General features: G+C 43.2%; 1 protein-coding gene across 2 annotated transcripts in view; it reads left to right on the top strand.

Annotated features, from left to right (window-relative positions):
* The window catches only part of LOC146857653 (synaptotagmin-9-like), an 827,160-nt gene that overhangs the window by 701,289 nt on the left and 103,630 nt on the right, over positions 1 to 22,241 (top strand). For both annotated transcript variants that reach the window (XM_085648229.1, XM_085648228.1), the window contains exon 5: positions 15,232 to 15,403. In XM_085648229.1, the coding sequence (XP_085504355.1) occupies positions 15,232 to 15,403 (172 nt within the window). The remainder of the gene's footprint in view (positions 1 to 15,231; positions 15,404 to 22,241) is intronic.

The following is a 22,241-nucleotide window of genomic DNA, read 5'->3' as shown; positions in this document are numbered from 1 at the left end:
CTTACCTGCGCCAGCTGCCGCTGGATCACTGTGAATTTCATAACAAATTAATATTATAACACGTTGAAGGAATTAATTCCTCATGCTAGAGCCTTGAGCAAAAGACCTTGAATTTACAGAGACCAGAACATCCTGGACATGACTTCCTTTCAAGGAAAGCAAATCATTATCTTATTGTTTGCTAATAAGCAGATACGATGGCTGAGGCCATATTTTAAAATGATTTTCTGAAAGGGAAAGGAACACAGAGAAGCATGCATGTGAAAAGGCTCGTTCGTGAAAAATAAAAGTACATTTCTTTTTAAATAAATGACAGTGCAAGTTGACTATGGTCTAGTCATGCCAACTAAAGCCAGATTGTGCTAACTTCAAGACATTTGAATTAAGCCTTATTTTCTAATTATTAAAAACAATTTCTCCCATAAACTTGGAAGAGGCCAAGGTGGATGCTTAAATTGAAGCAGTAGCCCTCTCTATCCCCTCCTGATCAACAAAGGGCGGGTGCCTCCTAGGACATCGTAGAGTCATAGACTCAAGCTCCTCCAGGGAAGGGGCTAGCGCCCAGGCAAGAAGCACTCCCCGATTAGCAAGATACACTGCCAATCGCACCTGTTAATTCTCCTGTCCTGTACACTCCCTGATACAAGACTACTCATCAGGTGAAAATGAATGTACAAGAAGGCCACAGTATTGAGTGTCACACCTCGGTGGGTATCTTTCATCCTACTCACTATCAAGAGGGACTCTCCCATGAGAGACTTGCCCAGTTGGCTCACCATTGTTTGAGACTGAGGCTGTTCCTTGATTCCTACCCTAATCACCCTCCCTCCTACAGGTCCCACTAACCCTAGGATCACTAAAAAGGGGCCGTAGCCAGACACTTCCATACTCATCAGCTAAAACGACACCCACAGGGGTGGTCTCACATGCTTTGAAACTCCTTTCACTCAATACTATGCACAAAAAGGAGAGTTCATTAAATCAAATTTTCATTGTAGTCCAAAAAGCACAAAGACGTTTTGTGTTGATGCTGTGGTGTGCTTATACTGCTATACTTTGCAGAACCCACTTGAAAATAACATATCTATCAATAGCTTTATCATTCTGGTCCACTATAGTCCAGTAAGAGAATACAAAATTCTACAAACCCTGATGAAGTCCGTTTCAGGACAAAACGCATCGACTGGGCTGGATTGCGATGTTTGAAGAACAAAAATATAATTATTTTGTATACCGTACTATGGCTCCCACCCCGTAATGTATTGAAAGCAGAAACTCAATTGTTTATTGGACTACAATGAAATTTGATCTAATCGACTTTTAGTAAACTCCTTGAAGTTACTGAGCGTTCCCTTTTCTATATGAATTTTAGTCTATATTTGGTAGTTGCTGAGCAGTGAAATAGTAAGAGGTAGAGTAGAGCGCTAACTTGATACATTGAATCATTGACTCTGATGCGGCCATTCAGTGCCAACACTGCTCTCTTTCTTGAAAATTCCTCTCACTCAATTTCAAGGGCCTAAATTCGCCAATTAAAACGCACTAGATTTGGCATTATCTTCTTCTAAAAGAGGCACATATACTTTTCTAGCAGGAAATGCATCACCTCAAAAAAAGAACATAAGCGAATGCACCACCAAACTTACCCCAACATTACTGGGTGTCACCACTCCCAAAATAGCAGGAGTAGCTATATTATACCATGCAAGCCTAGATAAGCCTTCCTTGCCAGTCACAAGAAACACAGAAGGCTGTTATATAAAATTAGTATTACCTTGGGGCACAACAACTGTGACTCTCCTGAATATCTGTCCACATAACAAAGTCCAAGACTCTTTCCACCATACACTCCTCTCAAACCAACTCTGAACTGCTATGGGTCATATCAGAGAAGGGAAGGACTTCAATCTAGCATGGAATCCCGTGCTCGACAGACAATCCAATGTCTATCAGGGCATGGGCACAATGTAAGTGCTCCTTAAGAAAGAGATTGCTGAACTGGGTCTAATAGATGCATGCCTTCACCTGCATCCTAATGAGGATTATTCCTTCTATTCTCATGCTCATTCCAATTACTGTCGCATTGACTACATCTTAATCATACAATCGCTGCTGCATGCCCTCAAAATGGTCTCTATGTCCAAATTCTACATATCTGACCATGCTCACCTGGCTCTGACATGGAGGGACAACCTGGTCCCTAAAACAGGACCACCCTAATGGTGCCTCAATCCCCAACGTCAGAGACACCATCGTCAGGCAGACCATACTTTCTGCTATCACAGATTATTTCACGAATAATTCTGACCAAGATGTACATGTTATGGGATGCATTTAAAATTACAATCTGAGGTGTCTTGATATACTTGGATATTGTCAGAGGCAGAGAGGTCTGCCATTTGGAGGACACACTTTCCTTGGAAATTCAAGAGTTCGAAAAGGTGGACCAAAAAAAACCTCAAGAACCACTAAACATAAAGTGGCCCTTCTTAGAGACCAATTAAGAGCACATTGGACCAATCCCGCAGAAAGAATGCTTTTGGCCAAGGAAAAGAAGTTTCATGTTAGGGAAGACAAAGTAGGCTCTCTATTGGCCCACAAGATCAGGCTCTGTCATGCTAAAACACCAATGCCACAGATCTGATGCCCAAATGGTACCAACACAAAATGAGAAAAGGGGGAAAAGAGAACCCTTCCAAGCTTTCTGTCAAAAGCTACATGATTGAGGCGCTGAGAGGCAGGAAGAAATGCTAGTGTACTTAGAACCCTGCAATCGGCCCCCAATTGATCAACTACACTAGGAAAATCTAGAGTCGGAGGTGGATCAGGCACTTAAACTGCTCCTGAATGGTAAGTCCTCATGTGCAGAGAGCCTACCACTAATCTTCTACAATACGTTCTTCTCAGACTTGCAGGTCTACTTAGCGTGTTTGTTTAACTCCTTTGCACGTAACACAAGCTTAAAACCCACACTGTGCAAGGGAGTAATAACTCTTCAACGGCTTCTTGAAACGGCTTCAACGCATCCAGACCACCTCTGAACGCCTGATCTTCGATATCCCTCGCCGCAGCCACATCACACCCCACCTGAGACACTTGCACTGGCTCCCCGTCAACAAGAGGATAACCTTCAAGCTCCTCACCCACAAGGCACTCCACAACACCGGACCAGCGTACCTCAACAGCTGACTCAGCTTCTACACCCCCACCCACCAGCTCCGCTCCACTCCACCGAAATCGTCCTCGCCACAGTCCCCCACATCCAAAGAGCGACCTCCGGTGGCAGATCGTTCTCCCACCTCGCCGCCAAGACCTGGAACACCCTCCCCATCCACCTACGGCAGACCCAAGACCTGCTGTCCTTCAGAAGACTCCTCAAGACCTGGCTTTTCGACCAGCAGCAGCATTCCCCACCTCCCAGCGCCATGAGACACTCACGGGTAAGTAGTGCGCTTTACAAATGCTATGATTGATTGATTGGTTGATTGATTGAACTCTGATTCCTAAATCTCGGAAAGACCTGGTGGTCTGTATGTCCTATTGCCCATCCATTTTTTGAATACGTATGAAAACTATGTACAAAAATCTTGACTATGCTTCTTGACTACTTACTTCCAGGGTTGATAGACCCTGATCAAGTAGGTTTTATTCATGAAAGGCAAGAAGCAGACAATATACTGCGGCTTACTCATCTCATAGAGAAAGTCCACATATGGAACATATGGCCCTTCTAATTTGTTTAGCCACTGAAAAAGTGCTTGATCTGGTTAATTGGACCTTTCTGCAACCGGTACTCACCAAAATGCAAGTAGGTCTGAGAATGACAGGCAGACTCATTGCAACATACAAGTCCCCAACATTACAAGCAGTAATCAGGTTTAACGGGCAAAACATGCCCCCGATCTGAATCGCCATGGAGATTAGATAGGGTTGCCCACTCTACCCTCTCCTGTTCGCGTTGGTAGTAGAACCTTAGCATTAACCAGACTGTCCCATTACATGTATCCTGTTAGGGGCAGAGAGCATAAAACCAGTCTGTTTGCAGATGATATCCTCCTTAACCTCACAGACTCTCCCATCTATCTTGCAGCACTAACGCAAGCTCTAGACCGATTTGCTGTAGTATCAGGATTAAAGATAAACAAGATAAATCAAGATTACTCAATTTTACGAATGACTCCCGGCCCCCAGGCCACGCAGGCCGTGAGAGTGCAGTCACCCTTTCAGTGGGCTACCGCATCAATAAGGTATCTTGGCCTCCAGATGAGCCCCGACCTAGAGGACTGGATGAGGATAAACTGGGCCCCATGTCTTAAAGACATCCTGGAAGACCTCAGGCGATGGAAAACCCTACATTTATCATGGTTAGGAAGGATTAACATTATAAAAAAGACATTCTACCCCAACTCCTCTACCTTTTTCAGTCACTCTCCACACCAATCCCCACGTAGGACATTGCCAGTCTGCAAACTAAAATACATTCCTTTGTGTGGAATGGAAAACACCCGAGTATATCACCAAAATCCTCATGCCCCCAGGGACATGATTAGTATTAGATAGCCCACCTATGGTTTATTTCGAAATGGTCTCTGAAAGAGAGTGAGCGACACTGGTTCCACATGCATCAGGCAGTTCGCTTGCTGGCCCCTGTGAGACCTTGCTTAGGTCTCCTGACTGGCACAGCCAAAGAGTGCTTATACTGCCACACTCACAAGAACTGTCCTTGATACATGGGACTGCCTGACTACTAACACACAACCTTTCCATCTCCGAACACACCGATCACACAAAACCCTGTGTTCACCCCGGCCCTGTACCCTAAATCCTTCCCCAGCTGGGCTAAAACACTGCATGACCTATTCCAGGGCAGCAGTATCAGGTCGTTTAAGCAGTGCAAATGGGAGTATCATGTTCCAGAGTCCTCTAGACTTCAATATTATCAGCTCAGATATTGGTCTCTGCATCCCACCAATGCTCAAGTGTCGTTTACAAACAAATACCTTTTGAAGTCATGATACATATTTACTCTGGCACGAAGGGCTCACTCTCTAGAACCTGTTGGGTGTTACAGGCCTCAAAACCCCAGACCCCACACTCCTACCAAGCCCACTGGGAAAGGCAACTCCAGGAACCTATCCTGACCAAGGACTGAGAACGACTCTGGCACAATATATCTAGATCCTTTCGGAGTACGCCCCCAAAGAGAAAAAGCTTATAATATCATGCTCCAATAGTATATTACTGCAGGCCACCTGCATAAATGTTCCCCAAGGTCTTGACGAGATGTTGGTGATATGCATAGGGCGAGGGAACTTTCTTGCACATCTGGTGGGAATGCACACTTACACAGACATTCTGGAAAGAGATACATGGTCATTTTAAAGACAGTTTAGGGTATCCCATCCTAGCGCAACCACTCATGACCCTCCTAGGAATCATGCCACTATGAAAGGAATAAACAGGACAGACAAAAGCTTAAACAGTGCTTGACATGGGGGCTAAACAACTTATTACACTCTTCTAGGAAAAGAAAAAGGCTCAGTTTGTAGCACTCTGGTTCAACAAAATGTTGCAAGAACTTGCCATAGAAAGGATTTTGCACAGTTTATCATACTCAGATCGAAAACTCCCACGTGTGTGGCAGCCCCTCTTGGACCATATGATGAGGCTAGAATTGTGTTGCTTCATGCAGCAATGGTTGTGCACCACGCAGCTCTTCGACTAAGGTCATGAAGGTCAAACACCCTGCAGACCTTCAGATCGCTATATACATCTAATAGAGGCGGAAGTGGGTTCTCCTCCAGGATACTGGAGAAATAACAGTGAATATCCAACATCTAGAATTCTCGCTGTAGGCCTCATTTACCTTTGCACATGTTACTATATAAGCACATTTTGCTTTTGTGCCACATTGTACTTTCACTTGAAACCTGCATATGATTTTGCATTCTGTTCATCATTCCAGAGATTTAGTCTGAACACCATAGACAAGGTCCAACAACAATGTCCCTTGTTATTCTTTTTGACCAGGCACTAGCACCTAGACATAACACAAGAATGCAGCTGTTGTTTATGTGCACACATGTCTTATAATATAGATGAGCACATGAGCAAAAAACACACACATTGAATGAGAGTTCTGTGACAAGAGTGCTGCATCTGCTGAGATGTAGAGCGTCCATCAGTGTATGCTAAGGTACCGGGTTGTGGTAAATGATGGACGAGGCACTACAGGATTATAAGGTAACCATTTATTATGTGTGTATGTCCGTATCCTGGCGAGCCACTAGCCGCTCCTTTTCCTTCAGCAGCCACCAACCGTTCTCACTCTGAACCACTCCTCGAGCATGGAAAACAAGAGCCTGTGTTCCATGCTCGACATTCCACACAGCTCGCTAAGGTGGAATACTACAAGGGTCTACAAGTATTCCCAGACATCTTTGAGATACAATCATTTAGCTTTATTAGCAAGGGAGGGGATTTAGGATATTCTGTCCTATAAGATGGCATGACTTTCATGATATATGGATTAATAACCATGGTAACAGTATTTTCAGTATGCATTTGTTTCCTAATTGTTTCAAATATTTGGCATTTCGGACACAATATTTTAAATAAATATACTAAATGGCCTTTGTGTCTCCTTGTTATCTTATTTTGGATAAGTACGAGTGAGAGAGCGAAAGGGTGTTTGCAGTTACCGTGATCTCTGAGAGGGTCGAGGGTGTGATTTTCTGGGGTGCCAACTCACTTGTTTCTGTGGTAAGGTTAGGAGGGCAAGTGAGGCACTATAGCTAGTCTTACTCGGACCCATAGGTACTGAGGTGGTTTGGTGACTTAGGACCTCATGTAGGTAGCTAAATACCGGTCGGTAACGGCCGAAATTCGGTAAATATCCCGTTACCGACCGGTATTTAGCTATTTGGGATGTAGGAGGCATAATTCAGGATTCGGTAAATTACCGAATCGGTAAAATACCGAATCGGTAAATACCGAATCCTGAATGTAGGGAGCACTCAAAAGAGTGCAAATTAGAATTAAGAATTCGTTATTTACCACCAAATACAGGTTGGTGATAAATAACGAATACCTTGCAAAACACAATATTTTGCAGATGTAAGAGTGCCATGTGGCAGACATACATGCCCTTAGGGCATGTATGTGCGCCACATGTGCACACATGCTAGAATCAGGGGTGCAACAGGGTGTCAATGTGACACCCTGCCACCCTTGTATATGCTCCCCCCATTACCGAATCGGTATTTACCGAATCGGTAATGGTGACTGGCTTCCCATTGATTCCTATGGGCCTCCAGGCCCATAGGAATCAATGGGAAGGTATGCCCCATTACCGAATCGGTAAATACCGATTCATATTTACCGAATTTTTCCGATTCGGTAAAATTTACCGAATCATTACCTACATCACATTTACCGATTCATAAATACCGAATCGGTAAAATTCGGTATTTATGAATCGGTAAATGTGTTGCTACCTACATATGGCCCTTAGTCCCTAAATACTGATGTTATATGGTGCTAGGCATAGAATTGTTCTAAGAGCAGAATCCCTGTAACATTTGACAGACCCAAACTCCCTCCCTGCAACACAGCACCAGCCTGTGCATCCCGCCCTCACCTGCTGGCAGCTTCAAACATCAGCTTCACTGGCTATAACGGCTGCCCACCCAATCACCCACCACTGCATTACACATGCAAGGAACCTACTCCACTCCCTTTTCCTCCCATGCACTCCCTCTAAGTTTCAATTTCCCCTGTTGGGGTGACCCCCATCCAGCTACTCATGCAAGGCCAGAGATGACATAATCATGTATTCCTTTTTTTGTGCTTGTACTCGCTGCCAGGAATGGTGGGCAACAGCCTCGGTGGAAAAACAGGACTTCTTTTTAAAAAACATGAGGAGAAGAAATCATTCAGGAGAGAATGAAGGAGATGACAATTTTTCCTGTGAGGTGCAGAGAGGCCAGAAAGAGGTGGTCCTGGAGACACTAAAGGAGTCTCTACTGTATAATGTGGAATTTAAGATAACGCAGTAACAACACAGAATGTGCTTGGGAATATACAAAATGTTCCCCAAATATACCAAATAGACCCAATAGATGACTAGAAATATATAAGTTAAAGAGTTCAATCAAGAGCATATGTAGGTGGAGAAGAGCAGGTGCATAAATAGTCCATATGAATATCTAGTGGAAGAGAAATTGGGTCAAAAGTGAGATATAAGTTAAAATTGACCATATGAAAAAAGTGGGTGCTATTGGAAATGCAAGATATGATCGGGTCTAGCTCTACCAAAAAAGAAGTAAGTGAATCTCAAAGTTGAGAGAAAATCAGAAAAGTTATAGGTAGGAGAAAATAGAGACAAACATGTAATGGGCAAAAGGTGCTTTTGCAGCTTTGGAGACAGGAATGAGGGAGCAAAGGGCAGACCGGAGACAATTAAGATCATGTTGGAAGGTGGTTTATTAGTAGGTGCAGGTAGGTACCTACACTTAGTAATAACACCACAATCACAAATAGATCCCAGTCAAGTTCTCAATAAATTAATCCTTGCTCAACCCTGTGAGTAAGCAGGCTTAATTTAGGAGACAGGTGTGTGAAGCATTTAAAAGCACCAATACATTAAATGAGTAATAGACAACACACAATAATTTATAAAACTTGGGTATATTTTTATAATTAAAATGACACCAAAGTGACAAAAATCCTTAGTAGGGAACTGGAGATATTCATTTTTAAAGATAAAAACTTTCTAGTGCCTTAAAGCCAAAAACACCAACTTAGGACATCTAGTCGCGCTTGACAGGGACAAAGTCAAAGTTCCAGCCCCGAAAACAATGAGCACAGGTCGGAAACAGTGAGCAGTAAGGTCTAGTAAAGTTTTTACCTTCTGACTTAGTCGCTGTTTTGTAGCTTTTTCTCTCAATGTCAAACAAGGTTCCTCATCAGGTCGTCTTACGAGTTGGCGATGGAAGCTTGCTTCAGTGCGAGGACTCACTGAAATCCTGGAGGTCTTGGAGCTCCTGAGCTTTCAGCAGTCGAACCTGAATTTCAGCCTGGGGGGCGATTTGACATCAGCAACTTGAATCTCACCGTCGGGTTGGTCAACTTATTGAACTTTTTGACAACAATTCTCCAAATTATTGCAAATTTCTGGATCTTCTTCCAGAAGGTCGTTTTGGGCTCTTGAAGGGTCCACACACCAATCCAAGGTTCCAGAATATCTGAGTTTCTCCTTCGGAGTCGGGACTACAAGACTCACAATGCAATTGGCCAAATCCTTAAAAGTACACTGAACACTGTCCAGCTGGGTTCTCTTAGGTGGAGATGATGCAAGTGGAGCTCTTTTAACCTGTTTCTTTCAGAGCCTACACTCCTCAAACTTTTAGAGTCAGGTAAAGTCCTTCTTTTGCTGAAGTCCAAAGTGCGCAGCTGGTGCAGTCCTTCAGGATGCAGTCCGCTTGGTGCAGGCCAGGAGTTCAGCAGGACAGTACTTCTTGTTCTTGTTTCACCTAGGCCGGGATCTGAGTTGCTGGGCATCTCTCTCATATTAATCCAGGTTTCTGGTCTGGCAAGCGGGGGCACCCCTGACCACTGGGGTGAAGGGTGCCACACTCAGTGAAGATGATTTCCCCTTTAAGCGTGGCATTTTCTTCTCCCAGAAAGCACTGTTCCTTAAAAACCAAAATGGAGAAAATCTCTCATGGAGCTTCAGGTCTGGCTAACCTAACTCACAGGTGTGGCTAATGTTCCCAACCACTCCTCTTCCAGCCCCTCTACAAGTCCAAATATAGGGGCTCACATCTGGATGGGGTTTCAGGAAGTGGGGGTGGGCCTGGGTCATGTCCTAAGTGTTTTCCTACTTTGAAGATCTGTTTGGCCTTCCTGCCTTTTGCTCTGCCACTGCAGATCTCCACCCACAAGATGTCTTTTTGTTTCCTTTCAGGCCACTTCACACCTCTTCAGAGCGGTTTGGCACAGCCTCTCAAAGGCTGGCTGTTGGAAAGTGGATTATTGGTAGGGGCAAATGTAGGTCTGCCACTGGCAATAAGGCCACTAACACATGATAGGACTGAGCATAGGTCTTAGAAAATAATTCCCATGCTCAACCCTTGGGAGCTTGGCTGCGTGCAGGCAGGCTTAACTTCAAAAACAGGTATGTAAAGCATTTAAAAACACTAAGCCTGGGCATAGTTGACGGAGTTTTGCTACGCTGAACTCCGTGAAGATACAAAAAAACTCAGCGAAGTTCCGCGAGTGGCGGAGTGCTGTGTGAACTGCAGTTTGTTCTGGTATTCCTGCTGCTCGGATAGGAATTCTACCAGAGCGGCAGCTTGCGCTCTCGGACTTAGCGTTCACGATCACAAACTGGCTGTTCATGATCGCGAGCGGGGAAAAAACTCCGCTGCACATCGCGAAGTGGAGTCTTCTGCACTCCGTGAGCTCCGCAGAGTGCGAAGCGCAGAAAACTCTGCAAACTCTGTGAACTGAGCGAAGTTCACCACCCAGGCCTAAAAAACACCAATTCTGTAAATAATTCAGACCGAACACATAATAAAAATCAAGCACTAATTTATAAAAATAGGAAATATGTTTATCTTTAAAATGATACCAAAACGACAAAAATCCAATGTAGGGAACCGGAGATATGAATTTTCAAAGATTTAGCATTATATAGCACTTAGAAACTTATAGCACCATATTGGGATATCTGGTCGCGATAGACCGTCTCAAAGTCAGAGTTTCACGCCGACCGCGATGGAGCCCAAAGCGGCTACCACTCGCGGTAGGTCCCGTTCAGAGTTTTTACCTTCGGACTTAGAAACATTTCTGGAGCTTTTTCTCGTGGGGTCCCTCGATGCTCTTCACCAGGCGGGATTCGGTGAGGGTTCACCAGCCTCAGATTTTTTCTACTCCCGATCAAACTCTGGAAGTTGGACCTATGGAGCTTTTAGCGAGATGAACCTGGATGCCTTGGTCAGCTCACGTTGAAGGCAGGTGGCTTGGCTGACCAGGTTGAGTCGGTCCCCCTATGGAGCTTTTTTCCAAAGTTGCTCCAAACTTCTCCAAACTTCTGGAACTTCTTCCTGACGTTCTACAAAGTGTCCCAAAGTGTCTCAAACTCACTCCAAGGGTCTGGAAGCTCCAAGATGGTCCTTGAAAGTTGAGGACTTCAGTTCCCACAATCCACTTGGACAAAACCCTTACAAATCCACTGGTATTTCTCCAGGTTGAGGATCCTTGGTGGTGATGTTCCAGGTGAGCTCTGTTAACCTGTAGCTTGCAGGGAGTCCACTCTTTAGTTATTTTACAGCAAGGTAATCCACAGGGCTGTAGTTTCAACTGGTGCAGTCTTCAGAGGGCAGGCCTTAGAATTTGCACCCCAACTTCTCAGCATGGAACATCTTGCTTTCTTAAGTTTCAAGCTGCCGATCTGAGAGACTCTGCCCCTCTCAGATACTTATTCCAAGTTCTCTGGGTCAAGCAGGAGGTCACTGCTGACCAATCGGAGCAGGGCAACTCCTCAAGGATATGACCACATCCTGTAGAGTGTGGCATTATGTTGCCCCAGAGTGCACCAAATCCTCCAAATTCATAATGGCTGATTTTCCAGCAGGGAGGTAAGGCCTGGCTAAACACACCTAGGATGGCTACTTTCCATAGACTGTCCCCTTGCATCTGTGCATTCCTTCCATAAGCCTGGCTGAGGTGAAAAGTTTAAAGTTGTAAATGACACTGGTTTCTTTCCTCCTCTTTGAAGACCATGGTTTTCGACCCCTCCCCCTGCCCTGGTATTCCTGTGGAACAGCACACTGCCCTCCCAGAAGAGCTGGTTAACACCAGGGGCTCTTTATCACCTCTTCAAAGCAGCCTGCCTAATCCACTTAACTCTGACCAATCAGGACAGACCACTGAAAGGCTGAATCTGGACCTACAAACAAGAAAGTCTTATACCTTCTTGTCTGTGTATTTTAGGAGAAATTCAACAATATCATACTGTGGGATTTATCACCACCATTCTGGGAACTCTTTGAATGGAAGTTCTATTATTCTCCTATCAGGAGTTATTGGTTAATAACCTATTGCCATGTTAACCTATGTGGCATGGGATTTGTAATGGGAGAAATGACTTGGGCCAGTTTTCCAGCACTAGAGCTTTTAAAAACGTATTTTATAAGTACTTCGCTTATATATACAGGACCCCCACCCCATGGAACAACTAGGGGAGACTTTGTGGGTTCTGAATCTGTGGAAATATTGCAGATCCTCCCTCCACAGTGCTCCTAGCATCAACGTCGAATTTGGGCTGCACTTTATCACAATGTGGGGAGTGAAATGTGAAATTTTACTCAACCCCTGGCATATAAAACTCATTTTATATGGGTCTGCCTTATAAATACCTGACCCCCTATCCCTGGGACACGTAGGGGAGACCCTGGGGGTTCCTAATTTGCCAAAACATTATAGGTTATCCATTTTTAAGTGCCCCAAACACCAAAGTCGAGTTTGGACACAATTCGCTTCTTAAAAGCAGTCCTGCCACCCAGGGCTACTTTTAAACTGACCTCAGACTTCAGCAGTTCACACATGCAAGTGCAGAAAAAGCTGCTGGCCTCTAAACTGCCATTCCCTATTGTGGACTAGGGACTTCTAGGTAGTTTCAATCAACCTGCCCTATTATTTAATGTGGTCTGATAGGGTAGGTCATGCCAATCACAGGGGTACCCCATACCATAGTGTACCCTAGTGTATGTAGGTGTTTTCACTGTATTCTAAATGTGTCTCTTTCGGCATAGCACTGGCCCTGGGCCTGGTTAGGCAGAGCCCAGAGTCAGTCACCACCAGTACCAGTCAGCAAAGAGTTGGGAGGTGCCCAGGGCACAGGATGACTTTGCAACGCTGGCCAATCTGGAGAGGCTGCTCTAGAGCTGGATTCAGGCACATCAGAGAAGCAAAGTCTATAACTTTTTGTCTCTTAGTTTTAATACATCTAACCTTGGCAAGTTGTGGATTTATTCTAACTATTATTTAACTGCTTTGAAGTATAATTCTAGCTCACTACTGTCAACAGTTAGTCTTTATTGAAGTTTAATATAGCCTTCCCATGTTAGTCTATGGAGCTGATGCACTATAATGGAGAAAATCGAAACTGGCAGTTTATCCTTTACCAGGGATAATAAAACATATTTCAATATGTCCCTGCTTTTATTAACATAGCATCCTACCACTGGAGTACCTAGAGTAGACCTTAAGGGTGACATATGTAACAAATAAGGTAGTTTAAGACTTGGGATTTACCTTTAATTCCAAAGTCGAATTCGGACGTAGTTTTATTTTTAAAACAGCTTGCAAAGCAGGGCTGGCTTTTAAAATGACAGCAGGCAACACAACAGTGCACAATTAAGTGCACTAAATCTGCTGGGTCTCTAAACCTACATGCCCTACCATATATATTAGCGGCTTACAGGTAGGTTGTCATACCAATTGTAATTACACCTAATTACCATATACCTTTTAAACAGAACACTGGCCGGAGGCCTGTTTAGCAGGGCCCATGGCACAATCAGAGTCAGTAACCACCAATATCAGTCAAAAAATGGTTGTGATTAGGGCAAGAAGAATGACTTTCTCACAGTCTACTTACAGTATACCATGGAATTTTAGACTTTGTCAACCTTGGACGTGTTGAAAATACACAGTATTCTCCCTAAGTAAATGAGGACTATAAAAGCAAATAGGCACAAAGTGGAAGATGCCGTTACGAGGGTAATGAAACAGAACAACTAGATGAGTGGAAGAAAATATCACCAAGAGTCCTATAAAGAGTATGTGAAGTAGAGTCAATAATGAGATGTAAGTTAAAATTGCCCAAAGGAAACAAGTGTGTGGTATTGGAGATCTCGAAAAAGGAAGTGTAAATAGAAGAGATAAATAAAAAAAGTTATAGGGAGAGGCCTAGAGAATGCAATCAAGTGACAGAGAATGAGATCTTAGGAAAACAAGTGAAATAAGTAGGGGGATCCCATCTAGGATGGTAGAGGGCACCAACTCATCCCCTAGATGTAAAATACTGAGTGAATTAGAAAAATGCAAAGCAGAAGTATTTATTGCAGTGGACAAAATTGTATCATGAAAATAATAAACTTTCAGTGATGTATAAGAATAGCAGATTCAGGAAAGAACAGTATCAAGAACAGTAACATACCTATACCATAGTACTCTAAAATTCCAACCACCAAGTGTGAATGAGAAGTGCTGGAAATAGGAGATAAGTTGGAAAAATAATGTTTTAAGTATTAGAAGTGTGATGAATTAAGGCTCCCAGCAGTTTGTCTGACACTAACAGGAATGGTCATGTTATTACACAATTCAGAGAGAAATACGAGGAGTTACATATTACACAATCTTGTCCAGCATTTCATAGAGTAATGAATCCAAATGAGATTGCAAAATTAGGATACATAATAGTATTATACCAGAAGCAAGGCCAGTGTTTCTTGGTTTTACGTGCTTTCGAGCATACCATGGTAGACTAGATTTAAGGGAATTTTGAGAATTTTATTAATTCAATATGGGCTTACTATATATTTTATGAAGGAGCATGTACTGTTATTGGCCACCACACTCGTATGAGTCAGAGTCAGAGTTCTTTGGTGAAATGTGCTAGTCTGAGTTCCCATTTAAATTATTATCAGGCTCAAAGTACATTTCTGTCTTAAATTGAACACTTTTTTTTACAAATATACAGATCAGTTTCTGTTCAATTAAACCAATTTATGTATTCCATTTTTTAAAATATAAATATATATATGTATTTTATTAATCCATATTTTGGGGAAAATATTCCTGTAAACCATTCATTTCCTCTGTAAAACTATCTCTTTGACGTGTTAGTTTTTTAAAGACTGTAAGGTCCCTTTATTTTGTGCAAAATGTTTTATTGGACATCATTCGTATAGAAAAGTTTTAATTAAAGTAGACATTTGCTGTATGTGTTAGGGAGTTTGTAGAGGTTTGTTTTTTTCAGGAGTTTATGATTGGTGCTCTTGTTTACTGCCGCCCCGATATAGGACTGTATTTCTTGTGACATAACATAACGTACGTAACGAAACCTAAAGTAATTTGTTTGAGACTTTGTAGAGTGTGGTTCAATCGTGTCTGATGAAACATTTCTATTTGAGCGACTAAACTACTTTGATGGCTTTACAGATCCGTACGTGAAAGTATCTATAATGTGTGACGGGAGACGGCTGAAGAAAAGGAAAACATCTACGAAAAGGAACACCCTCAACCCTGTTTACAATGAAGCCATAGTGTTTGACGTCCCTCCAGAGAACATTGACCAAATTAGCTTGTCGATAGCTGTAATGGATTATGATCGGTGAGATTCCTCTAAATGTCACCCAATGCACTGTGAAAAGCGCCCAGCATGGGAAAATATTTTATTTCTGTTTAATTATTACAAAACGGTATTACGTTTTTTAAGCCTGGCATTACTACTGTGTAGAACTGAAACGTGCATTTCGGAAATTTACATCCAGAAATGTGTTTGATGCAGTTCCAATCAAAATCACTCCACACTCATAAAAATGCCCACAATGGTGCCTTGGTAGATGATTGTGCATTGCTACTTAGGGAGGACAGGACAGCCAGTCCCACAACACATCACAGGGACGACCAGCCCTGACATTAGTTAAATGTTACCAACACCCCGCGGACTCCTTATCCTATATATTATGTACACATGAAGATTATGAAAATATGTGTTTTGTCCTTTACTAATCCACAATGAAATCAAGTTTTTGGGGGAGTCTTGCCTGCATGTATAAATATAACAAGATGTTTGTAGCTGCATATGTCATATTGATTCCCTGGTTGGAGGTGGCCACTTTCGGATTTTATTTGGTGAAGGAAGTCCCTACAACAATAACACCCCACTCCCCCTCCGTGGCGATGAATTATGAGTGTTCTGAATAGGGTTCATTAAGCTGGAAAGAGCGTCAGGTGCCCTTTGCCACTGGAGGGTAAGAATGGGAGCTGGATCAAGAGCATGAACCACTATAGGTCCCACACTGATGAGTGAGAGTTTCTACGAATCTTGTCAAGGTATCTTGCCCAAGACATCATTAAGTTAGCCTAATATGTTGGGAAATGTGAGTTGCTCTCACAGTTTGTTAATCACAGACTGCAAAGTGTGTGTTTGTGTGTGTGGGTGTATTTGCGTACGTGATCTCTAGCAATGATTTAATCTCGTGATCATGTGCAATGTTGTGCTCATTTATCAATATGGAAATTTCTTTGGCTAGCCCTTTGTTCTTGTAGTAGTTCTACATAGTGCATCATTGCCTGTATTCCTTATTTGAATATAATTATGGATGACGTTATCTATTATACCGGTTCAAGACGAGGTCCATTCCACAGTAGAGTTCCACAGTACAGGGGACAGTTTTTATATTGTGTACGTTTTCGTGGAGCCTTCTTAGCCTTGTTAGTCGCGCACTTACTGCCACTCTCGTCTCATGTTGAACTATCCCAATAACACATATTCACACCTTTATACCCGGAAGAGCAAAGTGGTTTATTCATCTCAAACATCGAAAGTGCACTCCAATTCAGCACGGATTGTCACGCAAACACTACTACCCCGTTCTCGTATTTCCTTTTCCCATTAAGCCTGAAAGAAAGCAAATTCACACCTTTATAACCGAAAGAGCAAAATGGTTTATTCATCTCAAACATAGAAAGTTCATACTTCATTATTCACCTCAACATTGCTAAAAATGTGCCTTTGCCTTTATGTTGTCTTCACTGCATTGAATATAGCGAGTCTTTGCTGTAGACAAGTTTAAGACAAAAGAAAATACATGAAAAAAGTAAAATGTCAGTAAATCAATAATTTTCCTTGGAATTTGTGAATAACAGTATTTCTTGAAATATAACAGTCGCTGAATGTTAAGACACGTCTAAATAAAGCAGCTCGGTGATGTGTTCTGCTTATTAGAACACTTCAGCCATTTTTAAAAGCGGGATCATGTTGGCAGTCTGAAGACTTCATAATGCTCGTTTTTTATTCTTAGCCAGAAAATACATGAAGATTTTATTGAGTAAAAGATAGTCGATTCGGATTGACTGCCTGCCACTCAAATGATTTAAACTGGTGAAATCAGGACATATATACTTCTCCATCAAACGTTTTTATGCAGTAGCGCCCATTTTCACGTCTGTCTTACTGATGGAGCAGTGATCAGCTGTGGTATTTTCTCTATAAAGACAGAAATATTCCAACAATTATTCCAATAAAAACATTCAATGGCAACCCCAATAGGTCTGGCTTAAAAGGCAAACAGAGCCTTTGCCTGTCTTTGTTTGCATAGGCTAATATACCATGGCAATATTTATGATAAAGGTCTTGAAATGTACATTTGTGAAATTACAGAAATGCCAAAAAAGGAGGAAGAGGTGTAAGTGATAAAAGACATGAATGGTCACTAGATGCATTTGAATGGTTTAATTTGTTTGTTAACGGTTCGGGGCAGCAGGGGAGAATATCTTGGATTAAGTTTGTACATAACCACTATACTCAAACATAAATGGACAGCATATCCCTGTGTATATACACATTCAATTTGTTTATATGTATGTATCTAGATATGTGAATTTCTTGATATAAATATGCGTAATGATATGTACTTATGTATCTATATATTCATTCATTTACTCCGATTGTAAAAAAACTCTCTCCAATGAACTACCCTATTTTTCACCCTATACCTCTCTCAATATATCCTCCACTCTGACTCATCCCAAACCTCATTCTACTACTGTGATCTCCAAAATAACCCTTTCTATACTGTTACCTCCTCTATCCATCGTGGCTCACCCCAAACCTTATTTAATACTATGATCTCCAAAATAACCCTTCTAAATTCTTCCATCACCTATCCCTCCTTTGACTCATCCCAAAACAAATTTTACTACTATTACCTCCCTAATCCATTTTTAGAGATTCTTCCCTCCTCCATCTCTCCCTATACTCATTCTATACTCATCCAGAACCTCATTTTACTGCTATGATCTCCCAATAATCACTTCCTAGACTGTACCCTCTTTTATCCCCCATTATACTTCTCAATCCAACTGACAGACTCACATTTCCACCGTAAAAATTTGAGTCAAATTTCACTATACTAATCCACCACCAAAATTTTTTGGAGTCCGGGGTAGCTGCAAAGCGCTTAGACGCCTCATCAGGGGTAGTAAGCTCTATATAAATACAATCATAATACAATTACAATACAAGTGATGCTGTAGGTCAGAAATTTGGTTCATATTTTGGCAAGGGGACCTTACCAACTTTATGAAATAAACACACCCTGGTCAAGTCTTAACACAAGTTTCAGTGAGTTGGTTCACCCCTACATCCTTGCACATCTAAAATGTCATTCATTCCCCAGGATACAGAACCCATCTAACGTACCACACACAGAAAAAGGAGTGGGGCCTCACTCTCATCAATAAGTCCTCCAGATCCAACACCCTAGGCAAGAAAGTAACACTCAACTCTGTGGAGCTGCTGACATGCTATTCCCCACTCTGTAACATTCAGATCACCACCTTCCATTTCTTCTACAGGCCTCTCAGGTAGCACAAGGACTTTATTAATAAAATCTCAGATCTCCTCACCACCTCATCCATCTGATATGGCCTCCTCCCATCCCCCACCCCTTGGGTGAATTGAACCTATCAGACAGCACAAACTAAAAACAAAACAAGACACCACTCTTCAACCTCATTTAAACACTCAATATTGCACATCATACAACTAACACATTCAAAAGGCCACATCTTCAACATTGCCTTGTCAACATCACCAACAATCCATTACAAACCATCCATACCCCTGGACTGACCACTTTACCAGTCCTAAACACTAAACAAAGACACTAAAAAAACACTAAAGAAAGACAAAAACATTACATACTTCAAAGACTTCTCCATGAACGAGAACCTAATGCTTGAACTCATCTTTCACCTCATCAACTCAACGTCAGACAGCAACAGCCTTCTATGCAACATCAATAATTTTTGGGGAAAACTTTGTGAATATCCATTCACCAGTTACACCATGCTAGTGCAAGCCAATGCCTTCAGTACCTTGGTACTCTTTTAAAAACTTGCTGACTGTAAGAAAGTGAATTATTTTTGGTGGAGGTCAATTGCCCACCTCAAGGAATATTAACACTAACTTATCAGGGTGAACCCTATAGTCACTAAATTAACCTGAGCTCAACATCCTGGTAGCTATTGCACAGAGCAGATGGGCTTCATTTAGGTCAATGTGCATAGTATTGATGCAGCATCAAAACCGTAATAAAGGCCGAACTCCAAATAAAAATCCTAAACTGAAATAGATAAATCCAGTAAATTGCAATAAACAAAATGACACCACAACAACAAAAATCCAATATGGGAAAGCAGAGATATGAATTTTAAGTAAAAATAGTGCCAACAAGCACTAATCACCAATGATAATCTATGGAAGAGGTAGTCCGGGAACCATGACAAATTTCCATCCCGGTTACAGCGGTGCGGGGTATGTCTACCACTGGGCTTCTGTTTGGAGCAGACACAATACTACTTGTGTCTAGTATACCGCTGTAACTGATGAGGCGCGATCTTACAAACATTAGGTTGGCTTCTAAACCTGCGGGTACAGTCCCCGTAGGACCAGTGAGTGGTAGGTAGTTTTTCACCTCACCATTAGATCGTTTTTTTTCCATTTGGTCCTGAGGAATCGCCACAGATCATTCTTGACTACTAGGCGAGAAACATGTTGACCATCTAGGAGTAGAGCGCTTTTTTGACACATTATAGCCAGAAAGTTGCCTCTCCTAATCCTTATTTTAACCAGGCTGGGATCCTTCCAGAATAAAGTTTATTTAGAGGATTCCCTTTTATCTTGCCCATCCACCATTACCTCTACACGTACTAGGCCCCTCACACCCACGGCACCTAAATGGCAAGGAACACAAGATCTCCGGTAAAGAGCCCCTTTATGGGTGCCTGTCGGGTATTGCAGCGCCGACCCGACGAGGAGCAGGCCCATATGATGAAACATGACACCTAGCTTGCTGGGTCTGTGAGGGCTAGGCCTGGGAGGTAAATTCCGTTCCGCTCAAGGGATTTGGGTAATTTTGCATTCCGTGGAGAACGCAGAATTGCCCAAAATTTTGCGTTCCGTGGATTTGTGGAATTTCTTGCTTGTTCGCGTTCTCAAAATTCGTGTTAGCGACATATTTCCCCCCGAGCACGCAAACAGCGTTCGTGAACAGGAAAAAAGCATTGCGAGCAAGCAATTCTGCGTGTTGGCAGAATTTCTGCGTGCTCACGGAGATTTTTTACTGTTTCGCTGAGCTTTGCGCAGCGCGACTACGCAAATTCTGCCCACCCCTAGTGAGGGCCCTAGTTCCGAAAGGAGGAATTCCCTCCTCCTTGGAGGACAACCTATCAACGTGATATCACATAAACTCACTTACTGTGTGCTGTGACCCACTGAGGAACTTCGTACTCATTTCTTGTAGTAAGACTTCAAGTCTGTCATGATGAAGCGCAGGTTGGATACACCAAGTGGTTTCTTTTCAGTCAAAGGTTTTACCTTCTGACTTAGCCTTTTTTATGGAGTTTTAAATCCTCCAGCTGGGCAAACCAAAAGCTGTATCCAAGGAAGGTGTATCAAAATCAGAGACCTTTGCCCCAAGTTTTCCCTGATGGCCCTGGAGGCCTTGGAAGTCCAAAAAATGTTCAAGTCCCAACTTTTCAGTATGTCTGAAATAGCTCCTCTGGGTCAACTCCAAGGCTTCCAGGACCTCAGGTACAGCAAATAGGGGCCAGGGCTTGCTCCAGCAAAGGCCACCAGCAAGGTCCAGTGCAGGTCCAATTGGTACTAGTCAACTGATCACCTCAGGAAAAAAGGATCTTCCTTCGGCCCTGGTCTTGCGGATCTGAGGGACAGTGGCCAGGGCCAGTTGGGCAGAGCGGAGGTGTCTGGTGGGTGCGTGGAATGAGAGGCAGTGGCTCAGTTCTGCTATTCATGGAGGGCTTTGTAGGCATGTGTGAGGAGCTTGAAGGTGACTCTTTTGTTGATTGGGAGCCAGTGGAGTTCAGAGATGTGGCTGTGGCAGGGGAGGTTGAGGACCAATCTGACTGTGGCGTTCTGCACGTTCTGAAGTTTTCTGAGGAGTTTCTGATGAGTGCTTTGGTGACTGTGTTCCTGGCCTCAGTGGGGATCCATCTGAAGTTTTCCAAAGCAGGCGAAGAGTCTGGAAGCATGTTGAGGTGACATGGTTGATCTGCTGGTTCATGGTGAGTTAGTCCAGTATGATGCTGAGGTTTCATGCATATTCAGCAGGTGTGGATCGAGTCTCTAACTTGGCGAGCCACCAGGAGTCATCCCAAGTAGAGGTATTGGGCCCCAGGAGGAGGACTTCGGTCTTGTCCGAGTTGAGCTTGAGGCAGCTATCTTTCATCAAGGTGGTGATGGCCTTCTTCCTGTTATGAAAGTTTTTTCTGGCTGTGGTGAACTTGTTGATGAAGGAGACAATCAGCTGGGTGTCCCTGGCTCCTGACGATGGCTGCGAGCAGCACCATGTAGATGTTGAAAAGTGTGGGGCTCAGGCAAGAGCCCTGAGGCACTCCGCAGCTGATCTCTGTGGGTCCAAGAGAAACTGGGGAAGTGTGATTCGCTATGTTCTACCGGTGAGGAAGGAATGGATCCAGCCAAGGGCTTTGTCGTGGATGCCGGCACCGTGGAGTTTTGTGATTAGGGTGCGGTGAAAGATATTGTTGAAGGTGGCCGAGAGGTCGAGGAGGGTGAGGGCTGCTGTTTCTCCCCGGTCGAGGAGGGAGCGGATGTCATCGGTGGCAGAGAGGAGGGCTGTCTCGTGCTTTGATTGCTTCAGAATCCAGATTGAGTGGAGTCCAGGATGTGGTTGGATTTGATGAACTCAGAAAGTTGGGCGTTGATGGCCTTCTCTATGACCTTGGCTGGGAAAGGGAGCAGGGATATGGATCTGAAGGTCTTGAGGTCTGTTCAGTCGGCTGATGGTTTCCACAACAAGGGGCTTATCTTGGCATGTTTTCAGTCATCGGGGATGGTGGCGGTCTCGATGGAGCAGTTGATGGTGCGGCATAGCGGCATAGGGGCAATGGTGGTGAAAGGT

The sequence above is a fragment of the Triturus cristatus genome, chromosome 3_2 (assembly GCF_964204655.1).
Source record: "Triturus cristatus chromosome 3_2, aTriCri1.1, whole genome shotgun sequence".
NCBI classification, from domain to species: domain Eukaryota; kingdom Metazoa; phylum Chordata; class Amphibia; order Caudata; family Salamandridae; genus Triturus; species Triturus cristatus.
Note: the sequence above shows the minus strand (reverse complement) of the source record. Positions and strands in the feature narration are given on the sequence as shown.